At 32.9% G+C, this 22849-nt stretch overlaps 2 protein-coding genes across 2 annotated transcripts; both read right to left on the bottom strand.

Annotated features, from left to right (window-relative positions):
• Positions 1–6979: 6979 nt before the first annotated feature.
• Positions 6980–11330, bottom strand: LOC133801684 (probable LRR receptor-like serine/threonine-protein kinase At5g45780). Its single transcript, XM_062239938.1, has 11 exons — positions 10856–11330; positions 10636–10768; positions 10432–10503; positions 9843–9986; positions 9656–9727; positions 9514–9573; positions 9039–9112; positions 8740–8886; positions 8317–8655; positions 7671–8062; positions 6980–7565 (listed from the first exon to the last, which is right to left on the bottom strand). The coding sequence occupies exons 1-11, from the start codon at positions 10983–10985 to the stop codon at positions 7242–7244; spliced, it is 1887 nt and encodes a 628-aa protein (XP_062095922.1). The 5' UTR covers positions 10986–11330; the 3' UTR covers positions 6980–7241.
• A 2388-nt stretch (positions 11331–13718) lies between these two features.
• LOC133801685 (shaggy-related protein kinase eta) lies at positions 13719–18603 on the bottom strand. Its single transcript, XM_062239939.1, has 12 exons — positions 18301–18603; positions 17260–17352; positions 17058–17117; positions 16699–16971; positions 16546–16620; positions 16391–16447; positions 15768–15908; positions 15621–15671; positions 15442–15537; positions 15152–15235; positions 14657–14758; positions 13719–14340 (listed from the first exon to the last, which is right to left on the bottom strand). The coding sequence occupies exons 1-12, from the start codon at positions 18313–18315 to the stop codon at positions 14245–14247; spliced, it is 1143 nt and encodes a 380-aa protein (XP_062095923.1). The 5' UTR covers positions 18316–18603; the 3' UTR covers positions 13719–14244.
• Positions 18604–22849: the final 4246 nt, after the last annotated feature.

Raw genomic sequence — 22849 nt, 5'->3', positions numbered from 1 at the left:
TTTACTCTTATAAATTATTTTTAATCAAATTGTCACTATTTTTAAGTGTTAGCTTTTATTATCATTTTTATTCTTACACAATTTTTTTATTAAATTAAACAAATAAATAATATATATTAGACATAAATATTTTGTAGAAAGAAGTGCAATAAAATATTATTAATATCTAATAAATGTACTTAATTGAATGAAATTTATTTTATTTTATTAAAAATTTCATAAAATCTAATTTTATATTAAATTTGAAACTTAATAAGACATATACTTCAATTTTAATAGTTTGCAATTGATGAAGTTTTGTTTTGTTACAAAGTATATTATATACACATATAATTCATGTATATTTGTATAAAATGATCTTACTATATGTTATAATCATATAATATATTTAAGACTACTAAATTTATGATGTATATATAAAATAATTAAATAATATTTTAATATTTACAATGTATTGGGTATTGATTTGGGATCTGGGTATTAAGATTCTAATTGAATGAATGATTAATGGTTGTTTGGATTTTAATGGAGCTTTGAACATTGATATTGTTCTTGTTGATCAACTTACAAATTTGTGTTCTTGTTCTTGATGATATTAGTGTTCTTCATATGAATGTATTTGTGATATAAGATTTTTTATGTCAAAAATCTCACAATTCAATAAGAAATATTTTACATAAAAATTTTAACCACGTGAAAATGTTTGAAAGTACAATCTAATAATAGTAATAGTTTGGAGTCAAAAATCATATTTATTCATTGCTAAATAAAAAAAAAAGTGAGAAACATATATATTAAAAGAATAATTTTTTATAAGGGTTTCACTTTAAGTCCTACTGGTATGACTCTCAGTGTTTCTCGACCCGTGAACAATTTTCGGTGCGACTTTTTTTTATGGCTGTGTATATTGTAGCTATTTAGAGCATCTTGCAAATTTTCAAAAAATTTCAAATAGTTTACAGCACTAAAAACTAGGTTCAAACATGTTGTTTTCCACGAGCATAAAAAAAATTAGTCACGCGTGCAACAATATGTTTAAACCTAGTTTTTGGTACTATAAACTATTCGGAATTTTCTAAAAATTTGCAGGATGCTCTAAATAGCTACAATATACACGGTCATAAAAAAAATCACGCTAAAAACTGTTCACAGGTTGTAAACACTAAGAATCCTATCAGTAGGGCTTAAAATGAAGCCCCTGTAAATGAATTCCCTTATATTAAAATCTCATACGTAAATAAATTATATTGTATGATTACATTAGGTGTAAATTTTGAATATTTATATTTTTTAATTAAGCAACATTATTTTATTAAAGGGGGCTAGGATAGGACTATTTGAGAAGATGCTTAAAGGGGACAACTAGTTACGATTGAGATGTGAATCATAAAAATAAAGTCAAGTATATTACGAGACAATGATATATTATTGGTGAAGACAAAGTATATATATCTAATCGATAAAAAGTATGATAAGCATTATAATAAGTAAAGTAAAAAGGTCCAAAATTCAAAATCCAAAGCTAGATTTCCACAAGGAATTTAATGTTGTGAAGAAACTCACGATAATAGATTTAAAGTATGGTCGGCTCTTAAATTGCACAAACCACATAAAATACCACTTTAGATAATATTTTCAACTGTCAACCATTGACTTTTTCTTTATGTTAATGGCTTTCGACCGAAACAATAATAAATAAATGAGAAAATCTCCGGTAAACCCTAAAATAGAGCACATCCATGTATTTTTTTTTTTAATTTTGGCTTTGGAAAGTATTTTCGTGTAATATATTTATAATTTTATATATGGTAGTTATTTAGATTATTCTCCATATATTCATAAAATTATAAATGATTTATAGTGTCGAAAAATAATTTATTACACGCGTCACTATTTTTTTTATGTGTGTGGAAAGTAATTTATTTAAATATTATTTTCGGCATTATAAATTATTTAAAGTTTCCTCAAAATTTATAAAATACTATCAATAATTACAATATAAAATATAAATTATCCTTTTGAGGTACATGCACCCACGAATTACCCTAAATAAATAATAGTAATGTGTATTTAAAGTTGTTTTACCATAGCAATAAAAACTAAATAAATTGTCTTCTCTTCTTGTCTACTGTATTCAAAGAATCCAAACTATTTTATTTTATTTTAGTTACTACACTTTACTAATTAATTATTTGTCAGCACACCCATCTCCAAACAAACGTACAAATATAACAATTATTAATTTAAGTCATAAACTGATAAGAAAATTTGTTTTTTTAATAAAATAAAATTGTATTTATTTGAAAGAATTACTTTCCATTCTCCTCCTAAATAAATGAGTTTATAGTATCCTTCCAAATTTATGATACAATATTTTATTTTAATATTCTTTAAAATAAAAAAAATTTATTTATGAGCTAAAAATTATGGGAAGTTCTACGATTGGGTAATATGTTTACTCTACTAATATAGCACATCTTTTACAGGTATGTGGTAGTGTTTTATACTCTAATTTTTTCTCATGACGGTGTTCATTATAATTATAACAAATTTCTTATAAATTTTCAAGAAATTCTGAATGATTTTCAGTACTGAATACATAATTCAAACAGTTGTTTTTACACGCGTATAAAAAAAACATGCATGTGTACAATAAGTTTTTAAACTCTATTTTCGGCAATGTAAATTATTCGAAATTTCTTAAAAACTTGCAAGATATTTTCTGCAGTTACAATAAACAATGTCATAAAAAAAATATGATAAAAAAAATGCACCCTTATTGAGAGTGTGTTGTACCAATAGGATAAAAAAGACTAATCTACCACAAATAATCATAAAAATTATATCAAATTTAACACATACTAAAAATTGTATTGTACAAAATTTAACAATCCTTTGTAAAGGGTGTTTATTGAATAAATTAATTTCCCATTTAAAACTTTTTAATTTTTTTTATTTATATATATTTAATTAAATGATGATATTTTTTTATGTTAATTTGTAATTTAAAATATATTATTATTGTGCATTGCAATTTATTTTTATATTAATGGTTGCATTCAATTTAAAATAAAAAATTGTCTCTTTTGTTTATTTTTTATATAAATGTCAGCATTGCAATTTAAATAAAAATGTTAATTTGCATAGTCTAGTAATGGCAATATAACATGTAGTAGGATGTTCCTTATAGCAATATTCCAATATAAATAAAATAAAGGCAACTAAGGAATAAGGATGAGACAAGATTACATAATACATATATAGGAAGTGGTTATGTTTTTTGTTGCAACTTGATCTATTGTTCAAATGGCCAAGGCTGATTTTTCAAAACACATGTTTTCATCTTTTATAATAATAAGGATATATGTTAAAAATTACAATAAAAAACGTGGCATAATCATAATATATATTTTTAAAAATAAAAAAACCTTAAAGGGTAGTGCAATATTAATAACAAGTTAATTCCTCTATCAAGAAAGGTGGGAATTTTGTAAGCTGAAAATTTAAAACTTTTGGAATAGTTATAATATGTTTAAAAAGAAAATAATTTGGCATAGTGACCACAATTTTTGAAATTATATATATATATATATATGCGGTCCAGAATGCTTTATATTTTTACTTTTCTCCTTGTTGGTATTAAGTGGACTTCATTCAAAGCATTCATATACTATTATTTAATGTTGTAATTATGGTAAAATAGTGAAACTTGTCAAAAACTGTATCAGTAATAATATACAATCCATTTTCTATAAATATTCAGACATATTCTCATCTTTTAATTGTTATAACTCAAAGTAAGTTTCTAAGAGAATGAAGAACATATTCTTATGGTATACTTCATGCATGCATTGATGCATTTCTTCTAGTCTCATTATGCTTTGAGTTAAGAGACAACAAGGGAATAATACCATAGGTAAAGTTAAGAATTTTTCTTACTCGAGTAAAAGGTATCATAACTAGATAAAGTTAAGAATTTTTCTTATTCGGATAAAAGGTATCATAACTAGATAAAGTTAAGAATTTTTCTTACTCGAGTAAAAAGGACTATAACTAGGTAAAATTAATAATTTTTCTTACTCGGCTAAAAAGTACTAGTATATATTCAATACTATTTAATGTGAATTGATGTAATTTAATATCAGGTCTTATATATTTTATCTTAAATTAAAATATATGAAATACAATAATAAATTATACCAATTCTACGTCAAGTAGTAGTGTTAATATCAACCCTTAATTATGTATTAAAGTTTTTTTTTTAATTGGACACTCTATGGTTGTTGTGGTGTGAGGCCAAGTCAAGTAAGGAACTAAGGGAATTTAGTGGAATGTGACAAATTATTAAGTGTGAGGCCAAGTCATTAAGTGTGACAAATTAAAAGCAAAGACTAAGTGTGTAGGGCTCTCTCTCATCTCCATGAAGAGGAGTACTATTAGTGGTAATGCCTAACAACCAATACTTGATAGTTTTGTTTTGGAAAAATGGAAACTCATTCTTAGGTGTCTTAATCATTAATTATGCATGTTTAAATTTCTTCTGAGTTTTTATTCTTGACACTTTCAATATGAATTTTCGTTACATACAAATACATGTGAAGAGGGATTTTTTTCCCCTAGTTTTGCCAACTAAAGATATAAAAATTAATTTTAGAAATTATTTATAATTTGAAAAGTAGAAGAACAATAAACAAATAAAACTTTTATCGATGAAGATATGAAATTAGGTAACTAAATATATGTTGACCATATTTAGGAGATAACGTCAATTATTTCTAATATTAACAGTTAATAAAATTATTGGTTATATATATAGATTATCAATAAATGTTAAAAGTTTAAATATTTGACAATCAAGATATAAAATTAGTTAACTGGATAAATGCTAGCCATATTTAGAAGATAATTTTAATTATTCATCATATTGACCATAATAGAAATAATTAAAATTATTAGTTATATATAGATTATTAATAATTGTTAAAAGTTGGAATAATACAAAATAAAAAATAGATTTAACCACAAATTAGAAAAGGTAGAATTCTAGTTGGAAATATTCTCTAATCTTCAAATATGATCTTTTTTTTCACTCTAGTGTATTTATGTGTATTTTCTCTCCTCTCAACTTCTTCTATTAAAACTCTTATAAATTTTTGAACTTGGGCAAAATTTTGGAAACAAAAGATGTCTCCCTTTCTTAAAAGTGCTTTGTTTGGCGTCGCAATGACCAGCCTTGGCCAAAATTACTTTTTTTTTTCACAATTGGTCTTGCAACGATCAATGATTATTATTACTTACGAGGGTGCTTCCCGAAATCCTAATGGTAAGGCACAAGATGTCATGCACAAGTCTGGCCCAATTAGGCCTATTTTTGTTGCAACCGTCTAAACCTAGTAGGATATGCCTGGCAAGGCAAGACTAAAGCCCTCGAGTTTGTGTCCTTATGCTCATTCCCTAACCTTGGGCGAGTTCCTTATTTTCATTGCACATCAAGTGTCACTCCATGAGTTTACGGCCAAGCCCTAGAACAAGAGACGCCACCGCTCGATTAGAGGGATGTTTGTCGTGCATGACGGTTGGGAAAGCATGCCTCAACCCTAGTCTTGCCGCTTCATCAAAGGGCACCCTCCCCTCCTCCACCCTATATCGCATCAGAAAGGCACAATAGCTCCCTTCTTTCTACCTCCCTAGGATTAATCTCACTTGTAGGGATGTAGCTTCCACCCTACAATCTAATCAAAAGTCAATGTTTCCCTTGGAAGCTTCATTTGATCCAATAGCTAGGGAGCACCACTATTTGCTTATAAAAGGACAATTTTTCTCTTAATTTGTTCGCAAAACTATGCTTGAGAATTAGACGTTCGTTCTCTCTCTCTCTAACTACTATTTTCTTATAAAAAGGACGACTTTTCTCTCCATTGGTTCACAAAACTATGTTCGAGAATTAGATGTTCGCGCAACTATCTCTAAGAGATTTCCTAACTCAAGGACACTTTAAAAAAGTGTTCCTTTTGGTAAGACCCACATTCGTGTATACATACTTGCAAGGGAGCAGTGACGGTTGGTCCTCGGGCTAATTTCATACCCAAGGGCAAAGTCTAACATTCAAGCATAGAAACAATGGGTGTTAGGTATTTTAACCCTTGTTCACTCATAGCACATAGAACTAAAAACCCACACCAGCAATTATCGTCCTGATGATGACCAGTCACTGCCTAGCAATGACAAGTTGACCATCCCAAGAAAATCCAAAATTTTTCTAATTTCCTCATTCTTCCTTGCCACACCCTGCTAGCTTTCCAAACTACTAAATAATTAAACATAAACTTCTTAAACACTAACAAACATCAAATTCATAGGGTATCAAACATAGTATTTAAAACAAAACAAAAATTATCAACAGAGCCGAGTGCCTAATCCCCATGTTGAAAAACGAATTGTGGTACCTTACTCCAAGCTCATTATCTTGAGATTCTAATTTATTTAGCACATCATGGAGGTTATTTATAGGGATATTATCACAATGGGTTTCTCATTAGACTAAGGTTGAACATTGTTTTTGGTGACCTAACTACATCGTTTATACCTTGGTTTCCATGTCACAATCCGATTCTCTATCCTAAATTCTCTATCTTAATATCATGTAATAATAATAATAATAATATTGTAACAGAATAACAACAATACATAGCTTCTCAACCTCATTGAAAACATTTTCAAAACATATATTGAAAATAAGAACATAATTTCATTTGATTCTATTAACAAGTTCCTCATTAGACTAGGATTAGCATTTGAAGTTATTAACAATTGGACAAATTTAAGAATTTTGAAAAACCGATAGATGGATTATTATGAGGTATACTTGATAGATAGTGAGATATGACCAACTTGTATGTATTTGTGATTACTTAAAACAAAGCTATTATTTAACATTTTTCTCGTATCACATTTAAGCTAAAACGAATTTGTTAGGAAAAATGACAAGAGTGGGCTCCATTCTTTTGAAGAATTCTAAAGAGTGAATGACTAATAATACTGTTCACATTGAGAAGCAAACATTCATTCATGCAAAGAAAATATGCTTTTATTATGAGAAACTGGCAGAAGGGAACACCATGCCGAAAACACATGCAAAGTTGGCCTTTGTATGTGACTAAATGATTCTATTGTATGTCTAATTAATGATTCAAAATTCATGTACAGATGAAGTTCGAGGTAAAAACTGACAACTATAGCTGTTACCGAGGCCCAGAAAGCTCCATGGCCTCGATGATGAAAGAAGATTCTTCATGAACTTCACTGTAGTTCCTTGAGAAACTACTGCAAGCCCTTGCCTCACCGATGTTAGTTCCACCCTGTGATTCCTCAGCTGGTGCCGAGGGTCCAACAAGACCTTCCAAAATTTTCAAGATTTCTGACATCTTTGGACGGAGGTTGGGATTCGACTGAGTGCATTGTAGAGCCAACTCCACTGATGTTTCGAGATCATCTCGGTCAAAACACCCCTTGAGATCCTTGTCCACTATCACCTCTAGCTTTTTCTCGTGATGCAAAGTCTTTACCTGTATAATTCAACCATCTTATAGAGACATTCAACTAAAGATTTCATAAAGACAAAAGAGGCAAGATCTTTGAATTCAGTAGCAGACAACTTAACCGAAGCTTACCCATTCTAGAATCATTCCCTTCTGAACTTGACCGTTTCCTGCATCTAAAGCCTTTTGCCCGGTTATGAGTTCCAAAAGTAGTATGCCAAATCCAAAAACATCGGTTTTTTCAGAAGACTGTCCCGTTGACAAATACTCGGGGGCAATGTGTCCCACTGTGCCCCGCACCGCAGTTGTGACATGAGAATCCCTCCTGTCTAACAGTTTAGCGAGACCAAAATCCCCAACCACAGCTTCAAAACTCTCATCAAGCAAAATATTAGCAGCTTTCACGTCCCTGTGGATAATTTTGGGATTGCATTGCTCATGCAAGTAAAGAAGCCCACGAGCAGTTCCAAGGCCAATGTGCAGTCTTCTATTCCAGTCGAGTGATGGTTTTTCGCGACAAGTCTCTGTAAATGACATAAGCCCATTAGACACTACTAGCATAGAAGAAAGAACGATAAGCAAGTTCAAAATTTTAGGAGAGGAAACGATTACATTAAGTCACCAATTCTAGTATGTTTCTTAGTTAAATACTTTCTGAATAGGATAATACAGTGACTGACTATAAGTATAATTACATAATCATTCATCACTGTAAACATTTTCTTTGAATCTAAAAAAACTAAGGGATCGATACATATAGTAACAAAATGGAACAAACCTCTCAAGCGATCGGCAACACTACCATTAACCATGTAAGGATAAACAAGCAACCTCTCATTGGATGTCATACAGAAACCATAAAGTCGTAGCAGGTTTCGATGCAAAGCCAAGCCAATCATTTCAACTTCAGTCTGAAACTGCACTTCTCCAGTGTAGTTTGGATCTTTTAGCCTCTTAACTGCCACCACTGTCCCATTTGGAAGACATCCTCTATAGACAACTCCAAACCCACCTTGGCCTAGAATGTTTTTGCGGCTAAAATTGCTTGTAGCAATTTGCAGATCACGAAATGCAAATCTCTTCAAATGACTAATATCAAATTCATAATCTTGCTGCACTGAAAGTTTGAATTATCACAATCACTCAGGACACCTATCATGCACTGAATAATATATGTGTTTGAACATAGTTTAGGAAGTACCATAAGATGTGAAGAAAAGACGAGATCGGTACCAATGCACCCAGCAAACAATCAGCATCACAGAAATGACAAATGTGCAACTAATGCCAATGGCAACGGAAAGTATCCATCGGTGGTGACCACTGACTTTTGGTGCTGAACTGGTCTCTGCAATTGAATCATTTTAGAGGAGTTTTTAAAAATCTCATGAAGTCCAAAAGAACAAATCTTCTACACACACTGTTGAGAATTCAAACTTGTTCAAGTGCAATTAAATATCAAAACTTGCAACTGGATGTCAGGAGTTTGATCCATTTTACCATTAATAGGTTTCGAGTTGCCCATGCAAATTTGAGCTGATGAAGGACTGCATAGAAAGTTGTTTCCTGTAATACTACAACCAAATATTTTAAAATGTCAAACAGTAGTAACTAAACATATAAAACACAATTACGATCCAAAGAAATTATGTCGAAAATGCATGTGAAGATATCAAGTTTGAGTTCATACTTTGCCTTGCCTCACCACAATAGAGATGCTTACATGCTTTTCTTCACACAAATTTTGTCATAAATAATGCAAGTACTTCTTTTTTAGATTCTTTTTCCTTTAATCATTGGTACCTTAAATGATTAGCTAACTAGGAAAAGGGAGAGAAAGAACTCATCAAGTAAGGATTGTTGTCGAATTACAGCAAATGACTGAGACGTATATTGACAGTCTAAAGTCGGGCGATAATAAGGTTGAGAATTATGTGACGTTATGAAATAGATTTTACTTCCATAAAAATCTTACCTGTAGGCTTGCGCAAGTATGTTTGGAGTTGGGCCACTCAGATTATTGAATGACAAATCCCTGTGTGGTAGTTATAACTGAAATTAGAGTCCTCGTTAACTATGCAGATGAGAAGAAAGTCAAAATGTGATGGAACACATACAAGAAAGAAAGACCAGTCAAACTTGCAACAGGTTTAGGAATTGATCCAACTAACTTGTTTCTGCTAAGCCGCCTGAAAAACTTGGCATGAAAATGTCCAAAATGGAAATAGTTAGACCAAAACATGATATCAAAACCAACTTCTACATAAAACATTCTATTTGGCCAATTTGAAATTTCATACTCACAAGTAACTTAGATGAGACAGGGACCCCAAAGAGCTAGGGATTTTCCCTTCGAGCTCATTACCCGAAAGGTCAAGAGTATGAAGCTGTGAAAGTTTCCCAATTTCTGCTGGGATAGAACCAGTCAAGTGATTGTTCTGCAACAGCCTGTAATAGTAGAAAACATTGCATGAGTTGGTGAATTCAAAATTAAGTACACATCTAATCCAGAAAATGGACACAACTTTCTCTTTCATAACTAAGAAGAAGCCATACAACACACTCCAGAGCACAATTGGTATATGCCTAAGGTTTTCCAGTCAAGAGAAACAAAACTACCCATCTATTACTTGGTATATATATATATATATATGTTAATAAAATATGGTAAAAATTCAAAATTTCTTCAAAGCCCCAACTCGTTTCTTTCAATTTTTAGTTTGATCAAATAGAAATTTCCAATAATGCAAGAACTCACTCTAAACATTAACGTGAAAATTCTACGAACACAGAATTGATTGTTAATTAGCTAAGTCAAGATTACACTGCTGCTATCACACTATATACATTATAGATTTATGAGAAACAGAGGTCCAAAGAGGCAAAAACTAACATTGTCCGAAGGTGACTCAAATTTCCAATGCTTGGAGAAAGCGTTCCAGCTAAACCCATGGTTGTCATTTCACTATCAAATGTTTCAAAAAGAAACACATATCAGATTAGCTCAAACAAATAAAACAGGGAAAGCACTCATTGCATTTGATAATCAAAACCCATTTGTTTAGTATCATTAGTCTTAGAAAATGAAACTACTTACAGTGAAATAACAAAGCCCTCAACAGAGCAACCCACCATGTTCCAAGTACAAGGGTCAACAGAGTTTATATCCCAACCAGCCATTACTTTAGACTCATCCCTCATATCTTTCTTCATGGACATCAATGCAGCAACTGCCTCGAGCAAAAAAAAAGTCAAACTTGCATAAACCCAGAAAAGGAAAATGGCCAAAGAAAGAAAATCAAAACCTGGGGACAAACCTTCATAGTTGACACCCTTGGGAGAGAGAAGACTATCAGAGGCTCTAACCAAAACCACAGAGGAACAGTGTAAAGTGTAGAAAAGCCAAAAGCAAATCTTTAGCGGTTTCATTATGTTATTGTTCACCATTATGGAAAAGGACCACCTAAGTGAAGTGAGAAAAAACAAAAATAAAAAAAGCCCAGAAAAGAAAAAGGAAAAAGTGGGAGAAAAAAGGGACAAAGAGAAGCTTTTGACAGTAGCTACTGCAGTTAGCAAAGTGAGGATTTGATTGAAGCTGAGCTGAGGTTATTCTCTCCTCTCTTTCTCTTCTTTTATTTTTATTTTTATGTTTATGTTTATGAGAGATATCATCACATCATGGGTGCCCTTTTTCCCATTTTGCCTTGAAAAACCAAAAACAAAAAGAAAACACGAGAAAATAATTGAATGAAGATAAGAAAACGGGCTAAAAAGCTGTAAGACTTAGGAAAACATATCGAGATTTGGGAAGTGACAGAGATTGTCGCCTTGGAGTTTAGTGGCTACAGTCACATGTGGTAGGGACTACGGAGACTCTTATTTTCTGTAACCAATCACCATAACAACTCTTTTATGTACCATTTTTCTCTTTCATTCTACTCAAATTGAGGTGCTGCTGCTAACACCCACTTTTTTAATTCTAATCTTTTTTTTTTAAATCAGATCAGAGTATATTGTAGATATTAGGAACTTATCATCAATTTTTAAAAATTATAAATAATTTAGGTGCTGTTTGCTGACAATTTAAAAAAAAAAAAAATTATTTAATTAATTAAAAATTTGACAATTAAATATAAAATATGTTTGGTAAATTTATTTTTATTTATTATTTTTTAAAATTTTAATTAATATTTATTAAATTGTGAAAATAAAATTTTTTCACTTTCAAAAAAATTTTAAATTATTTTCAACTTTTCTTCTTCAAATCAACATCTTATATTGTCAAACAAAAAATAAAAATAAAAATTATCAAACGCGTTTATTATTTTTTGTTTTTAAAAACAAAAAACAAAAATAGTTACTAAACATATTTTTTAAAATAAAGAAACAAAAATAAAAGTATATTTCTATTTTTGTGTTTAAAAAATTAAAAATTTTACCAAACACAACCTTAATATGCTAAAAATAGTGATTTGATTAGTCTATTTCATACTTGTATAAAAAATTTAAGCAACATACTATTTGAATCTGGATTTCAACACACTAAATTATTAAAAATATTCTTAATATTACAAAGTATTAGTAACCTTCCATTCTATTTATTCTTATATTTCTCTAATAGTAGAGGTAGAAAATAACATATTTTACATTTTGCTTAATGAAATCTTTTTCTCCTAAAAAAATACATTGTATCTTATTACTCATCATCATTTAACCTAATTTTTATCTATCTATTTTCAAACTACTACATTAAAAAAAAAAAAAAAAAAAAAAGCAACAACAAAACTAGATTTTATTGTCACTATTTTTCTACGCTTGATGTCTATTTTATTTTGTTCACAAATTACTTAGTAATGCAATTTTATCCTTGGAGGTCTTCCTAGTTATCCATCTTCTCTTGTAGTTAGAATCTATCTATAAAAATTGTTTAAAATAAAAATAAATGTATGATTTAGAAATCGTTTTGTGTAAATAATATAATTAATAATTTTTCATTTTTATTATATATTAGAATAATGTTTTCTCTTTTTTGGGGGGATAAATAGTCATTAAAATGACATTTCAATATTTTAAATTTTAACCAAACAAAGAAATTCACTTCATTACTCCCAACCAAACAAACTAGAAAAATAATTTATTAACATAAGAGATGAAATATTACATGATAAAAAAAATTATATATTATTTAAATATGATTAGTAGATATATGTTAATGGAAATTTTTATGGTAGGGCTAGAAAAAGAGCTCTACTGGTGGGGTTTTTTTGTGTTCCTGACCCGTAAACAATTTTCGATGTGATTTTTTTATGACCGTATATATTATAGTTATTTAGAACATCATGGAAATTTTCATAAAATTACGATTTTTAGAAAATTACGAATAATTTACAGTGCTCAAAACTGGTTTAAAAATAGATTATTGTACGCGTGATTAATTTTTTTATGTGGTGAAAAACGGCATGTTTGAACCTAGTTTTTAACATTGTAAATTATGTAGAATTTTCTAAAAATTTAGTAGATACTCTAAATAACTATAATATACACAGTCATTCAAAAAATAACATTGAAAACCATTTACGGATCAGAAACACCAAAAAGTCACCGAAGACAACCATTTACAGATCAGAAACACCAAAAAGTCACCGAAGACGCACCGATAAGCTCTTTTTCTAGCACCTACTATAGACACACCCTATGTTATTTTACACAAACGTATTATAAAAAGAAAACCATTCTTCAGCATTATATGAGAACGAAAAAAAATGTTGCTAAATGATAAACTATTTATTAATTATAAAACCTAACATATGGGTTGGACTTGGACGGATGAGATTTCACATTATCGCAGTACTCAATGGGCATCACACTATTTATTTATTTATTAACTGTTGCTGATATTGTGGACTTTTCAGAGCTCAATGAACATCAATCACTACTTTCCAGAACCAGAACTATTATTATTATTATTTAAAAGAAATTCTCCTGGCCCACTTTTGACTATTTTGCTCAACCCACTTTTGACTATTTTGACATTAAAGGAAAGGGGGTGTACTAGAACAAAGAAAATGAAAAAGAAAGCATGCATAAAATGAAGCCTATAGAGATATGATTCTACGAAATGAATGAAAGCCAATGTAGAATTGGCATTATACAAATACAATAGAATAGAATAGAATAGAATAGACATAAGCAGAGAACAATGCATTACTTTTAAGTTTGCACAAACAGAGTAAGTAACAAAGTTTGTCTGCAATTTTCAAGTCAGCCACCACAAACAACCTCAGAAATAATGAGAAACAACATTGTGAAGACAACCAAGTACATTCCCTTTCAGTCAGCCATACTATTAGGGGCCCTCTTCCTAGTATACATACACTTGGGACTATTTTCCTCAGCTACCAGCCTTTCTCACCATTGCAGCAGAAGCTATCTTTTACTATCAAACATTTACAGAAAAAAAAAACAAAAAAACAAAAGGGCGTCGACAAAAAAAGGAGAGGGTGAAGAACGAGGGAGAGATCGTAGAAAAGAACCTAATAGTAGCAGCCATCCAGCCGTGTTTGTCCGCGCTCGTCTCGTAGAGCAGGAAATGGTGCTGGTAGGGTAGGGCTACAATATATAGTATAGTGGTTTTAACAACGATGGCAACCCTTGTGCCGCACATCAACTGGAAGATATTAACTTTTTATATAACTTGACTTCACATTTACGTTACAGCCAGATGCACGAAATTTTGCCCTAGTTGGCGTTTCACATGCTCGGGTATCAACTTATTGACAAGGTCAGGCGAGGCCCCTGCCATCTGTCACCAAAAAAATAAGATAAAAAAGTGATAGGATTAGATATTAGACATCAGAAACAGATTACGCACCTGCAGCAACTAGAAAAAATGAGGAAAGAAAAGACAATTTTGATTTAAATTCAGCCAGCTCTGGAGAAAGGATTTTAGCCAGTTCTGGAGTTGAAAACCAAGTCACCATTATATCTAAGTAGACTTGTATAACATCTTTAGTATAACCAAAACTTATTTTTGTTCGTTGTATGTAATTAAAGCATGTTCAATCTAAATATATTAGTCCACTCCATACAGAAATTACAAGTCAAGATAGACAATATACTTCATGTTTAAAGTTGAACAGAGGTGGAAGTGGGCGGCCGTTAGGAAGTCGAGCATTTGGTTCACGTAGTTCATCAAAAAAAGAATGAGCACATGCCTCTAGCTGCAATGACAAAGCAAATCTTAGCAAGAGCATTAAAGCAAAGAGAAAACACATTAGAGAAAGAAAGAAAGAGAATGAATGCTAAAAATAACTAATCACTTAAAGAAAAAAAAAAAAGGGCAAATTCTAGAAAAAATAAATGACAAATTATTAACATAGGCAATAAAAAATATTCATCCATACATGCATTAAAAGAGAATATAAACCAATCCACGTATTTATGGTTGACCCGATTGCGTATTATGTAAACAGTGAATACTAAACAATAATGAGGCAAAGTCATATTTTATGCCTTTGAATAAATGAAATAAAATCTTCCCTAGAAGGTTGGTATGCAATTAGAAGTCAATCATAGCATATCCATGCACCAGAAGATAGTAAAACTGAACTTACCGCTGTACAGCGAAGACTTGGGGAGTACTGCAACAGTCGTGATGCCAGGTCAATTGCTTCAGGGGGCATTCGCTTGTGAAATACCTGAAATCAATAATTAACTAGTGAATTAAGTCTTTAAAGAGAGCAAGACTAATCAACAATTAGATCAAATTATTGCACTTCACAAGAAAGGATGTATTCATTGCTAACACCCCAATAACTGACGACTTAAAACTATGGCACACACACTGATCTACATAGACCTTGTATATTGTAAATTGAAATTAAAGAAGGATAGAAAAGAAAACCTTGTGCCAAGGATGTGCTTTAATCTGCGGAAACCTGAAGTCTGTATAACTTGGGTTCATACATCGAATTTCTTCACGGGTTGGAGTCCCAAGAACCTGTTAAAGACATAATAAATGAAGTTTTACACTTTTACTCAGTCACGAGTCTAAATACTTTTAAGCACTGATTATTAACTCACCTTGATAATCTCTACCAGCTGGTCCACTGCATTTTCTCCAGGAAATAGAGGCTGCAATGCATACATGAAAAGATTGACTCTAGGGAGCACAATTGCTTATAATAACACAGAAAGGGAAATCTTGGAATGCTAAACTGTAATACAAACCTGGCCTAAAAGAAGCTCTGCAAGAACACAACCAGCTGACCAGATATCAATTGAAGTAGTATACTCAGTAGCACCAAATATAAGTTCTGGAGCTCGATAAAATCGTGAGCATATGTATGAAATGTTGGCTTCGCCTTTGACCTGTAGATAAGCAGATTTAATGTGAGTCCTTGAAAATTATATACAATGACTGACAGGTAAGCAAGTCAAAGATCATATTACATCCACAAGCATAAAAACTAGGTGCTTGCTTCCATAATATTATTGCCTTCCACTCTTAACCGTAAAGAAAGACTCCACCCCTCACATGATTCCTAGCACCAGAAAAATCATGTGCCAAGGCTGTTTACAGTACATCACACTGGATATTTCTATATTCTATATCATGACACATCAACGTTACTGTCACACATAACTCCCAAAAATCAAACCAGACATCACTTGGTAATAGTGTAAAATGGAATCAATTAATTGCAATACGGAAGAACATGTGAACAAAGTAAATTCACAAAAGTTAGTGATCTCCCTGCTGATGTCTAAGAGTTACTTCAAAGTATGTAGCACACAATACAGCATAAAAAAGAAAAAAATATAATTGAATTGAGAATAATAGGGCAACATACTAGCATCTTTGCGCTTCCAAAATCGCAGAGTTTAACTTGGTGAGTGAGAGGATCAACCTGTAATAGGTATAATAATAAAATTAAAAGACTGCTGATGAGTATTTGCCGACATCTTTTATCTCCAATTATACAATCAAGTTCAACAAAGAGCGTACCAAAATATTTTGAGGTTTCAAATCTCTATGGCAGACACTAGGAACAGTGTGTATATAAGCCAGCCCTCTAAATATCTGGAAAGCAAGCCATGCCGAGTCATGTTAGGAAGAATATAATGCAATACAGACAACAAAAGTGGGCATCATCCCTACCTGGTACATGTAAAGTTTTACATAGACAAGTGGCATTCTCTGATTGGCATTGCTATAGTGCTTCAACACGCGATACATGGTCTCGGGGACATATTCCATAACCAAGTTCAGGAAAAGTTCATTTTTACTTGTGGTTGAAAAGAAGCAATGCTTCAAAGATATCACATTAGGATGATCCATAACTCGCATCAACTGCAGCTCCCGGTTCTTATACCTTCTGTCTTGCAACACCTTCTTTATAGCCACGGTTTCACCAGTTTCTAAGCATTTTGCCTGAAAAAAATAAATGTGTCAATGAGACAATTGATAAGTAGCAACCACCACAATCATACAAAGATCTTAACACACTGGCGGCAAACCTGAAAGACAATTCCGAAAGATCCAGTTCCCACAACACGTTCTGCCATGTAACTAATGGTCTGCAAGAAAAATCAAAGACAACAACTTCTCAAGTGAGCAAACTTACTGAATCTAGTCAACTCCCAATCCATCCAGATCCCAAGAACAAATCAAGTTTCATAATCTAGTTTAATCACAAGACTCGTAGGGAGGATGCATTACCTGTTTGGGTTCTCCATTCTTTCCTCCAATGGTCGTAGAGATGATGTGCCCAGTAACTGAATCATTGCCATCCTCAATAGAAGCAGAAATTTCCTGCAATACAAATTGCAACATTAATAAGTATGTATGTATGTAACCATTCAAGACTCGATTTACTTTCTGTTAAAATATAAAACCTACTTCAATATTTAGTAGGCAGAAACAAAACCCATACGAAGAAATCAAAGGAGGATTACACAATACAGTTACAGACAATGACGGCATAGTTTGAGTGTCTATATTAGCTTGAATTGGAAAAGAAAATGCAGAGAAAAGAGAAATACCAAATACAGGAACTGAAGAAAATGTCAATGAAAGCAATCTTAGTTTTCATAAAAGAACAAAACAAAATAAGAAAGAGAACAACTAGAGGCTTAAAGAACCAACATTCTTAAATCAAATCTTACATATTTGGAAAAGAAAAAAAATCAAGGTTATCGTCACAAGAGTATGTGTATGATCCAGTGAAAAGCATCGACCAAAGAACTTTAGGAAGAGAGAATTACATGGAATTATAAAAGTTTTAGAGGCATATGACCGATATACATACGAATATTACTCTTGAGATAACAAGCTAATATAGAAATAGAAGAAAGCTTGTAGAGACAGAAGCAAGCAAACCCTAGCCCAAGAAAACTATCTAGCTCCCAGATCAGAAGAAAAGTAGCTAAGGCTCAAAAGGGACTCACTCTGAGACCAGATCAAGATGAAAAACTACTAATAATGTACTCAAAATAGTAAAACCCTCAGAGACAAGATCGATGAACAAACAAAACAAGAGCTATAAGAAAGAACACAAGCTAAAAAGCTGTGATTAAGGCTGAGAAAGTCGAGAAGTAAAATTTTGGAAAAAGGAGAACTGCCAACTTCATCTGACTAAAATAAACAAAAACATGTCTTACATTTCTTTTGTTAACAACCCAAACAATAAAGAAAGAAAAAAAAACTTCGCGGGAAAGATGTGATTTTCCCGAGAAAGTAAAAGGAAATTGAGAAAAGTACCTTATCGTCAGCCATGTCCTCCGGCGGTGGGTAAAGAGAGTGAGAATCTTAGTGAGATGGTAGTGGTATCTCTAAGAGTTGGCGAAAACGGCGATGGCCATGGGTATGGTTATGGCGATGTTCATAGAGCGATGCTCATAGAGTGATGATGGAGATGGAGAAGGAGATGGCGATGGTGATGTTGATGGTGGTTGAGGAAGAAGATGAAGAAGAAGAGGAAGAAGAGGTCCCAGCCTCAGAGACAAACAACATGCCCATGTGATTCCAGCTCTCCTTTCTCTCTATCTTTTTCACTCCTTTCTTTTTTCTTTTATTTTTTTAGAGAGAGAAAATGAAATAGCCTCACTGTTTCGGATAATTACGAAAATGTCCTTTGAATTTCAGAGTCTTCTGCCGACGTCAATCTGGTTGGACTAAATTGCCCGTTTGTCGCTCTTTCTTTCTTCTCTTACCTTTTTCTTTTCCTTTTTTTTCTGCTTTAAAAAGAGAAATTTCTGAAATGTGGAAATAATTTTGTGTCATTATTGGTAGTGACTCATTATTAAGGTGAGAGACCAAAATAAATAAAGTAATTATTATTATTATTATAAATTTAGTGCAGGCTTTCTTCTAGCTAGCTGATTGTCTATTTGAATAGTTGAAGTGAGATTTCACTTTCTATGACTAAGGGCTCTTTTGCTAATTAAAAATGAAGCTAGGTATTATATGTAAATTAAAAAATAATGCTAAATTTTCCCAATTTTTCCAAAATATCATTTTCATTTCCTTTGTTTTCTTCTCTCTTCTATTTTTTTCTTCTATCTCGCTAAGTTCACTCTCACAATAGCCACCATCACACATTTCTTCTCCCACAGCAGCCACCACCATGCCACCTTCATGCTTCCATAACTTCTGTCATCTTGTAAAAATCAACACAATATTCAAAACAACATACATTTGAGAATTCTTGAAGTATAAATGTAACGCCCTAAACTCCAGGGACCGTTACGGTGCGCATTATAAACGGTGCTAAACTCGTTAATCGAGTCATTTGGCCATAAGCGTGTGACTAAGTATAATTAGCGGTTTAGGGATTAAAAATTTTAATTAAGATATAATGTTTCACTAGAACGTTTACTATATACATTGGGATCCCAAAAATATAATTTAAAGGTCTATTACAAGAAAATATTTACAACCAGTCGATCTAAGCGGCAAAACAGGGTTTAATCCTAATTCCTCTTTCAATCCTCGGCCGTGGCGGTCGAGTAGCTGCATATGTACACATCGTCACCTAAGCTCTTCAACTCAAGGATGGTCCAGCTTTCTTTTGCCTTTACTTGCACCACATAGCACCAGTGAGCTAAAGTCCATCAAGAAAACTCAATATGCTCATGAACAATCATATCGTGATATCAAATCATATATGGCATGCCTAGCAAACATAGCTCTATTCAAGCATGCAAATAAATTCAGATGATGCTGGGGAATCTAGGATAAGAAATCTTGCTCTCCTGATTTGATGACTATCAAGTCAATCCTAATCAGATGAGTGATTTAACACTTGAGGTTCTGGTAAACCATATTGAGTGACTGACAAGCAAGTCACCACGGGGCTTAGCACCCAAAGTCATGCAAATGATGGTCATAAGGATCATACAGAGCTTATAGCTCCGAACAGATGAGTGAATATCACTTTGAGGTTCTGTTAAACCATAATGAGTGACTGACAAGCAAGTCACTACGACGCTCGGTGCTTATAGCCGTGTGATGGAACTGTCACCTGGGCTTTCCTGCAATGGCTCTGATCATATGAGTGACTAATAAGTAAGTCACTAGCTTAAACAAATGAGTGATTGATGGGTAAGTCACTAGCTTAAACAGATGAGTGACTGATGGGTAAGTCACACAAGCGCTTTTAGTTTTCATCGAACTTGAGGTTGATCCGGCATTAATGCTCCTGTTGAGTCATCCAATGCAGATGTTGATTAGATATAATCTTTTATCGGCTCTGCGTTCATGACGCTTATGCTGTTTCTGGCTCTTAGGTCAATAACACACGACCAATGCCAAATCTGATCAGTCAGGGTCATGCACAAGCAAGCAATGCTACCAAACATATATCATATGTCAAATATCCAAATACAGGGCAGTTAGCATGCTTACTTAACAGTTGCTAGCATAATTGGAATCATGCACAAACACAAAGACTCAAGCTCTGATCAATCTCATATTCAACATTCGTGGCATGCCCTAATCACATGTTTTCATGCATCACATGCTTCACATTTAAACATCCAACATGCATCAAGAATAACCATGCATGTCACACATGGGATGCAATTTTCTTACCTTTGGTCCAAGCTCAGGTTACCAATAAACGAGCCACAAGCACAATCCTTATTCCACACCTCTAGTGATAACCTAGTCACAACCATAAATGGTGATCCAACGAGTTCAAGTTCTAAAACCAATCCCGAAACCAAGACCTAGCCTCCGAGACATCCAATCCCACTAAACCGGGTAGCAGGAATGATCCCGATGCCTAAGGTTTGAGTTCCCAAGCTTAAAACATCATTTCGCCCATAAATACCCTTAAGTGTCGCGGCCCCCAGCCAAAACAGAATCACCAGGGGCAAGCGCTGCGGCGCACCATACCCAGTGCCGCGGCCCCCAGAGCTCACAACATCTTCCACCTGCTTCATCGAGCCTGGGTCGCGGCGCCTAAGAACGGGGCTGTGGCCCAACCTCGGACCAGCCATTTTTCCCCGATTTTAACCTTTTAAAATCTCCCAAAAACATATTCAAACATCTCCAAACTCAAAAATCAAAGTTCCAAAACATCCCCATGATCCAAAACCCATAAAACTCAAGCTTCAATTCACTCAAAAACTCATCAAAACACAAAGTCCAATTCAAGCTTAAAAACTTTAAAAAACTTAGAACTTAAAACTTGGATTACCTTCAATTGAGCTGTTTCCAACTAAATCCTCCGGCTAATAAGCTTCTAATCTTCCCTAGGATCGCTATGCCTCGATCCCGCTTGAATCCGAGTCCTAGAACTCAAGTTTCCTTCGAAAATGCGATTGGAAGACGAAAGTGGAACTTAGAGGGAGAGAGAACTTACTAAACGTTCTTTTTATTTCTTAAAAGGTTACTTCAAGCTTAAGTAGCATCAACCAAAACATAACGCTCGGGGTCCCGAAAACACCCCAGGGGACAAAATAGTTAAAACCTCCAGAATTTCCCCATGATCTTACTAACTCCCAATTTATCACCAAATATTGATTCCCATTACCCAATAACCCGGTAATGCTCTAAATACCCCTTGACTCACTCCGAGTCAAGAATAAATCCCGTTGTGACTTTCCCACTAGCTTACCTCCTAGGATCGTCTCGTGCTGGGTAACCCTGGCATAACCAAATAATAATAAAGCACCACACACATATCACATATATGCCAAATATGCCCGAAATGGTCAAAATATGAAAATCACCTAGTTAATCAGAAATGGGTTCACATGCATATTTAATACACCTAACACATGCATATTATCATTTAATAACGTAATAAATCAATTATGGTCATCCCGACCTCCTAATCAATGTCCTAAACCTTATTAGGAAATTTGGGGCATTACAATAAATACATGTAAGTAATTTTTTTCCTTAAATATAGTGATGTTTCTTTCATTAAGGACACTAAATATTGTATTTTGAACAGATCTGGGTATGATTTTTGGGGTTTTTTGCGATTTTTTTCATATCTGAAACTCTAAAATCTGCATAAATCGATCTTGCTCGATAAGGCCTTCAAAATCAAGATTTTTGTGAAAAAATTGACTTTTCTTGATGGTTGCTCGATACTGCTAGATGATTGCTCGATGTGATTCTTGCAAGAGAAGTAATTTTTCACTCGGGTGTTTGATTGGGGTGATTTTTTTTTTAAATTTTGGTATTTTTTCGAGATTTACACGTTTGAAGTGTTTACATACACATTTTAGAAGCGTAAAGCTTGAAAAAAATACAAAAATGCAAACATACCTCATGTGTTAAGACATGTTTTGGTATGTTTTCAAGTTTTATATTTCACAAATGTGTATATGAATATCTAAAATGTGTATATCTCAAAAAAATACCCAAAATAAAAAAAAATTACCCCAAATGGACACTCGAGTGAAAATTTACATCTCTTGTAATAATTGCATCGAGCGGTATTGTAATGTCTCGAATTCTCCGATCTGTTTAATAGCGGGAATAGTACGGCGGGAGGGCCATACTTGTTTAATCATGTCATTAAATGAATATATGCATGTTTATGATAATTATATTGTAATATGATGTTAGATGCATGCACGTGGATCCACATTTGTTTACAGGGGTATTTTGGTAATTTGGCATGTTGAGGGCATAACTGTGTATTTGTTTGCATGCTAATGATATATATTGTGAGGCCACATTATAATGTGGGTTGGTTCGAGTTATTCGGCATGAGACGGTCTTTAAATATAAATTATCGGTTTGGTCATAGCAGGCTTAAGCTCGGGGCTCGGGGTGAGTCTCGGGGTGA

The sequence above is a fragment of the Humulus lupulus genome, chromosome 9 (genome assembly GCF_963169125.1).
Source record: "Humulus lupulus chromosome 9, drHumLupu1.1, whole genome shotgun sequence".
Classification (NCBI taxonomy): domain Eukaryota; kingdom Viridiplantae; phylum Streptophyta; class Magnoliopsida; order Rosales; family Cannabaceae; genus Humulus; species Humulus lupulus.
Note: the sequence above shows the minus strand (reverse complement) of the source record. Positions and strands in the feature narration are given on the sequence as shown.

What these genes read in the sequence shown, in the direction of transcription:
- LOC133801684 (XM_062239938.1), bottom strand. Translation starts at nt 10,985, where the DNA reads ATGGTGAACAATAACATAATGAAACCGCTAAAGATTTGCTTTTGGCTT. An exon ending in TGTTGCCGATCGCTTGAGAG is followed by an intron (nt 8,063 to 8,316) that starts GTTTGTTCCATT and finishes TGTCATTTACAG; the next exon opens with AGACTTGTCGCGAAAAACCA. An exon ending in AGGGAATGATTCTAGAATGG is followed by an intron (nt 7,566 to 7,670) that starts GTAAGCTTCGGT and finishes TGAATTATACAG; the next exon opens with GTAAAGACTTTGCATCACGA.
- LOC133801685 (XM_062239939.1), bottom strand. An exon ending in TAAAACTTTACATGTACCAG is followed by an intron (nt 16,621 to 16,698) that starts GTAGGGATGATG and finishes CTTGCTTTCCAG; the next exon opens with ATATTTAGAGGGCTGGCTTA. An exon ending in TTGGAAGCGCAAAGATGCTA is followed by an intron (nt 15,909 to 16,390) that starts GTATGTTGCCCT and finishes GCTTATCTACAG; the next exon opens with GTCAAAGGCGAAGCCAACAT.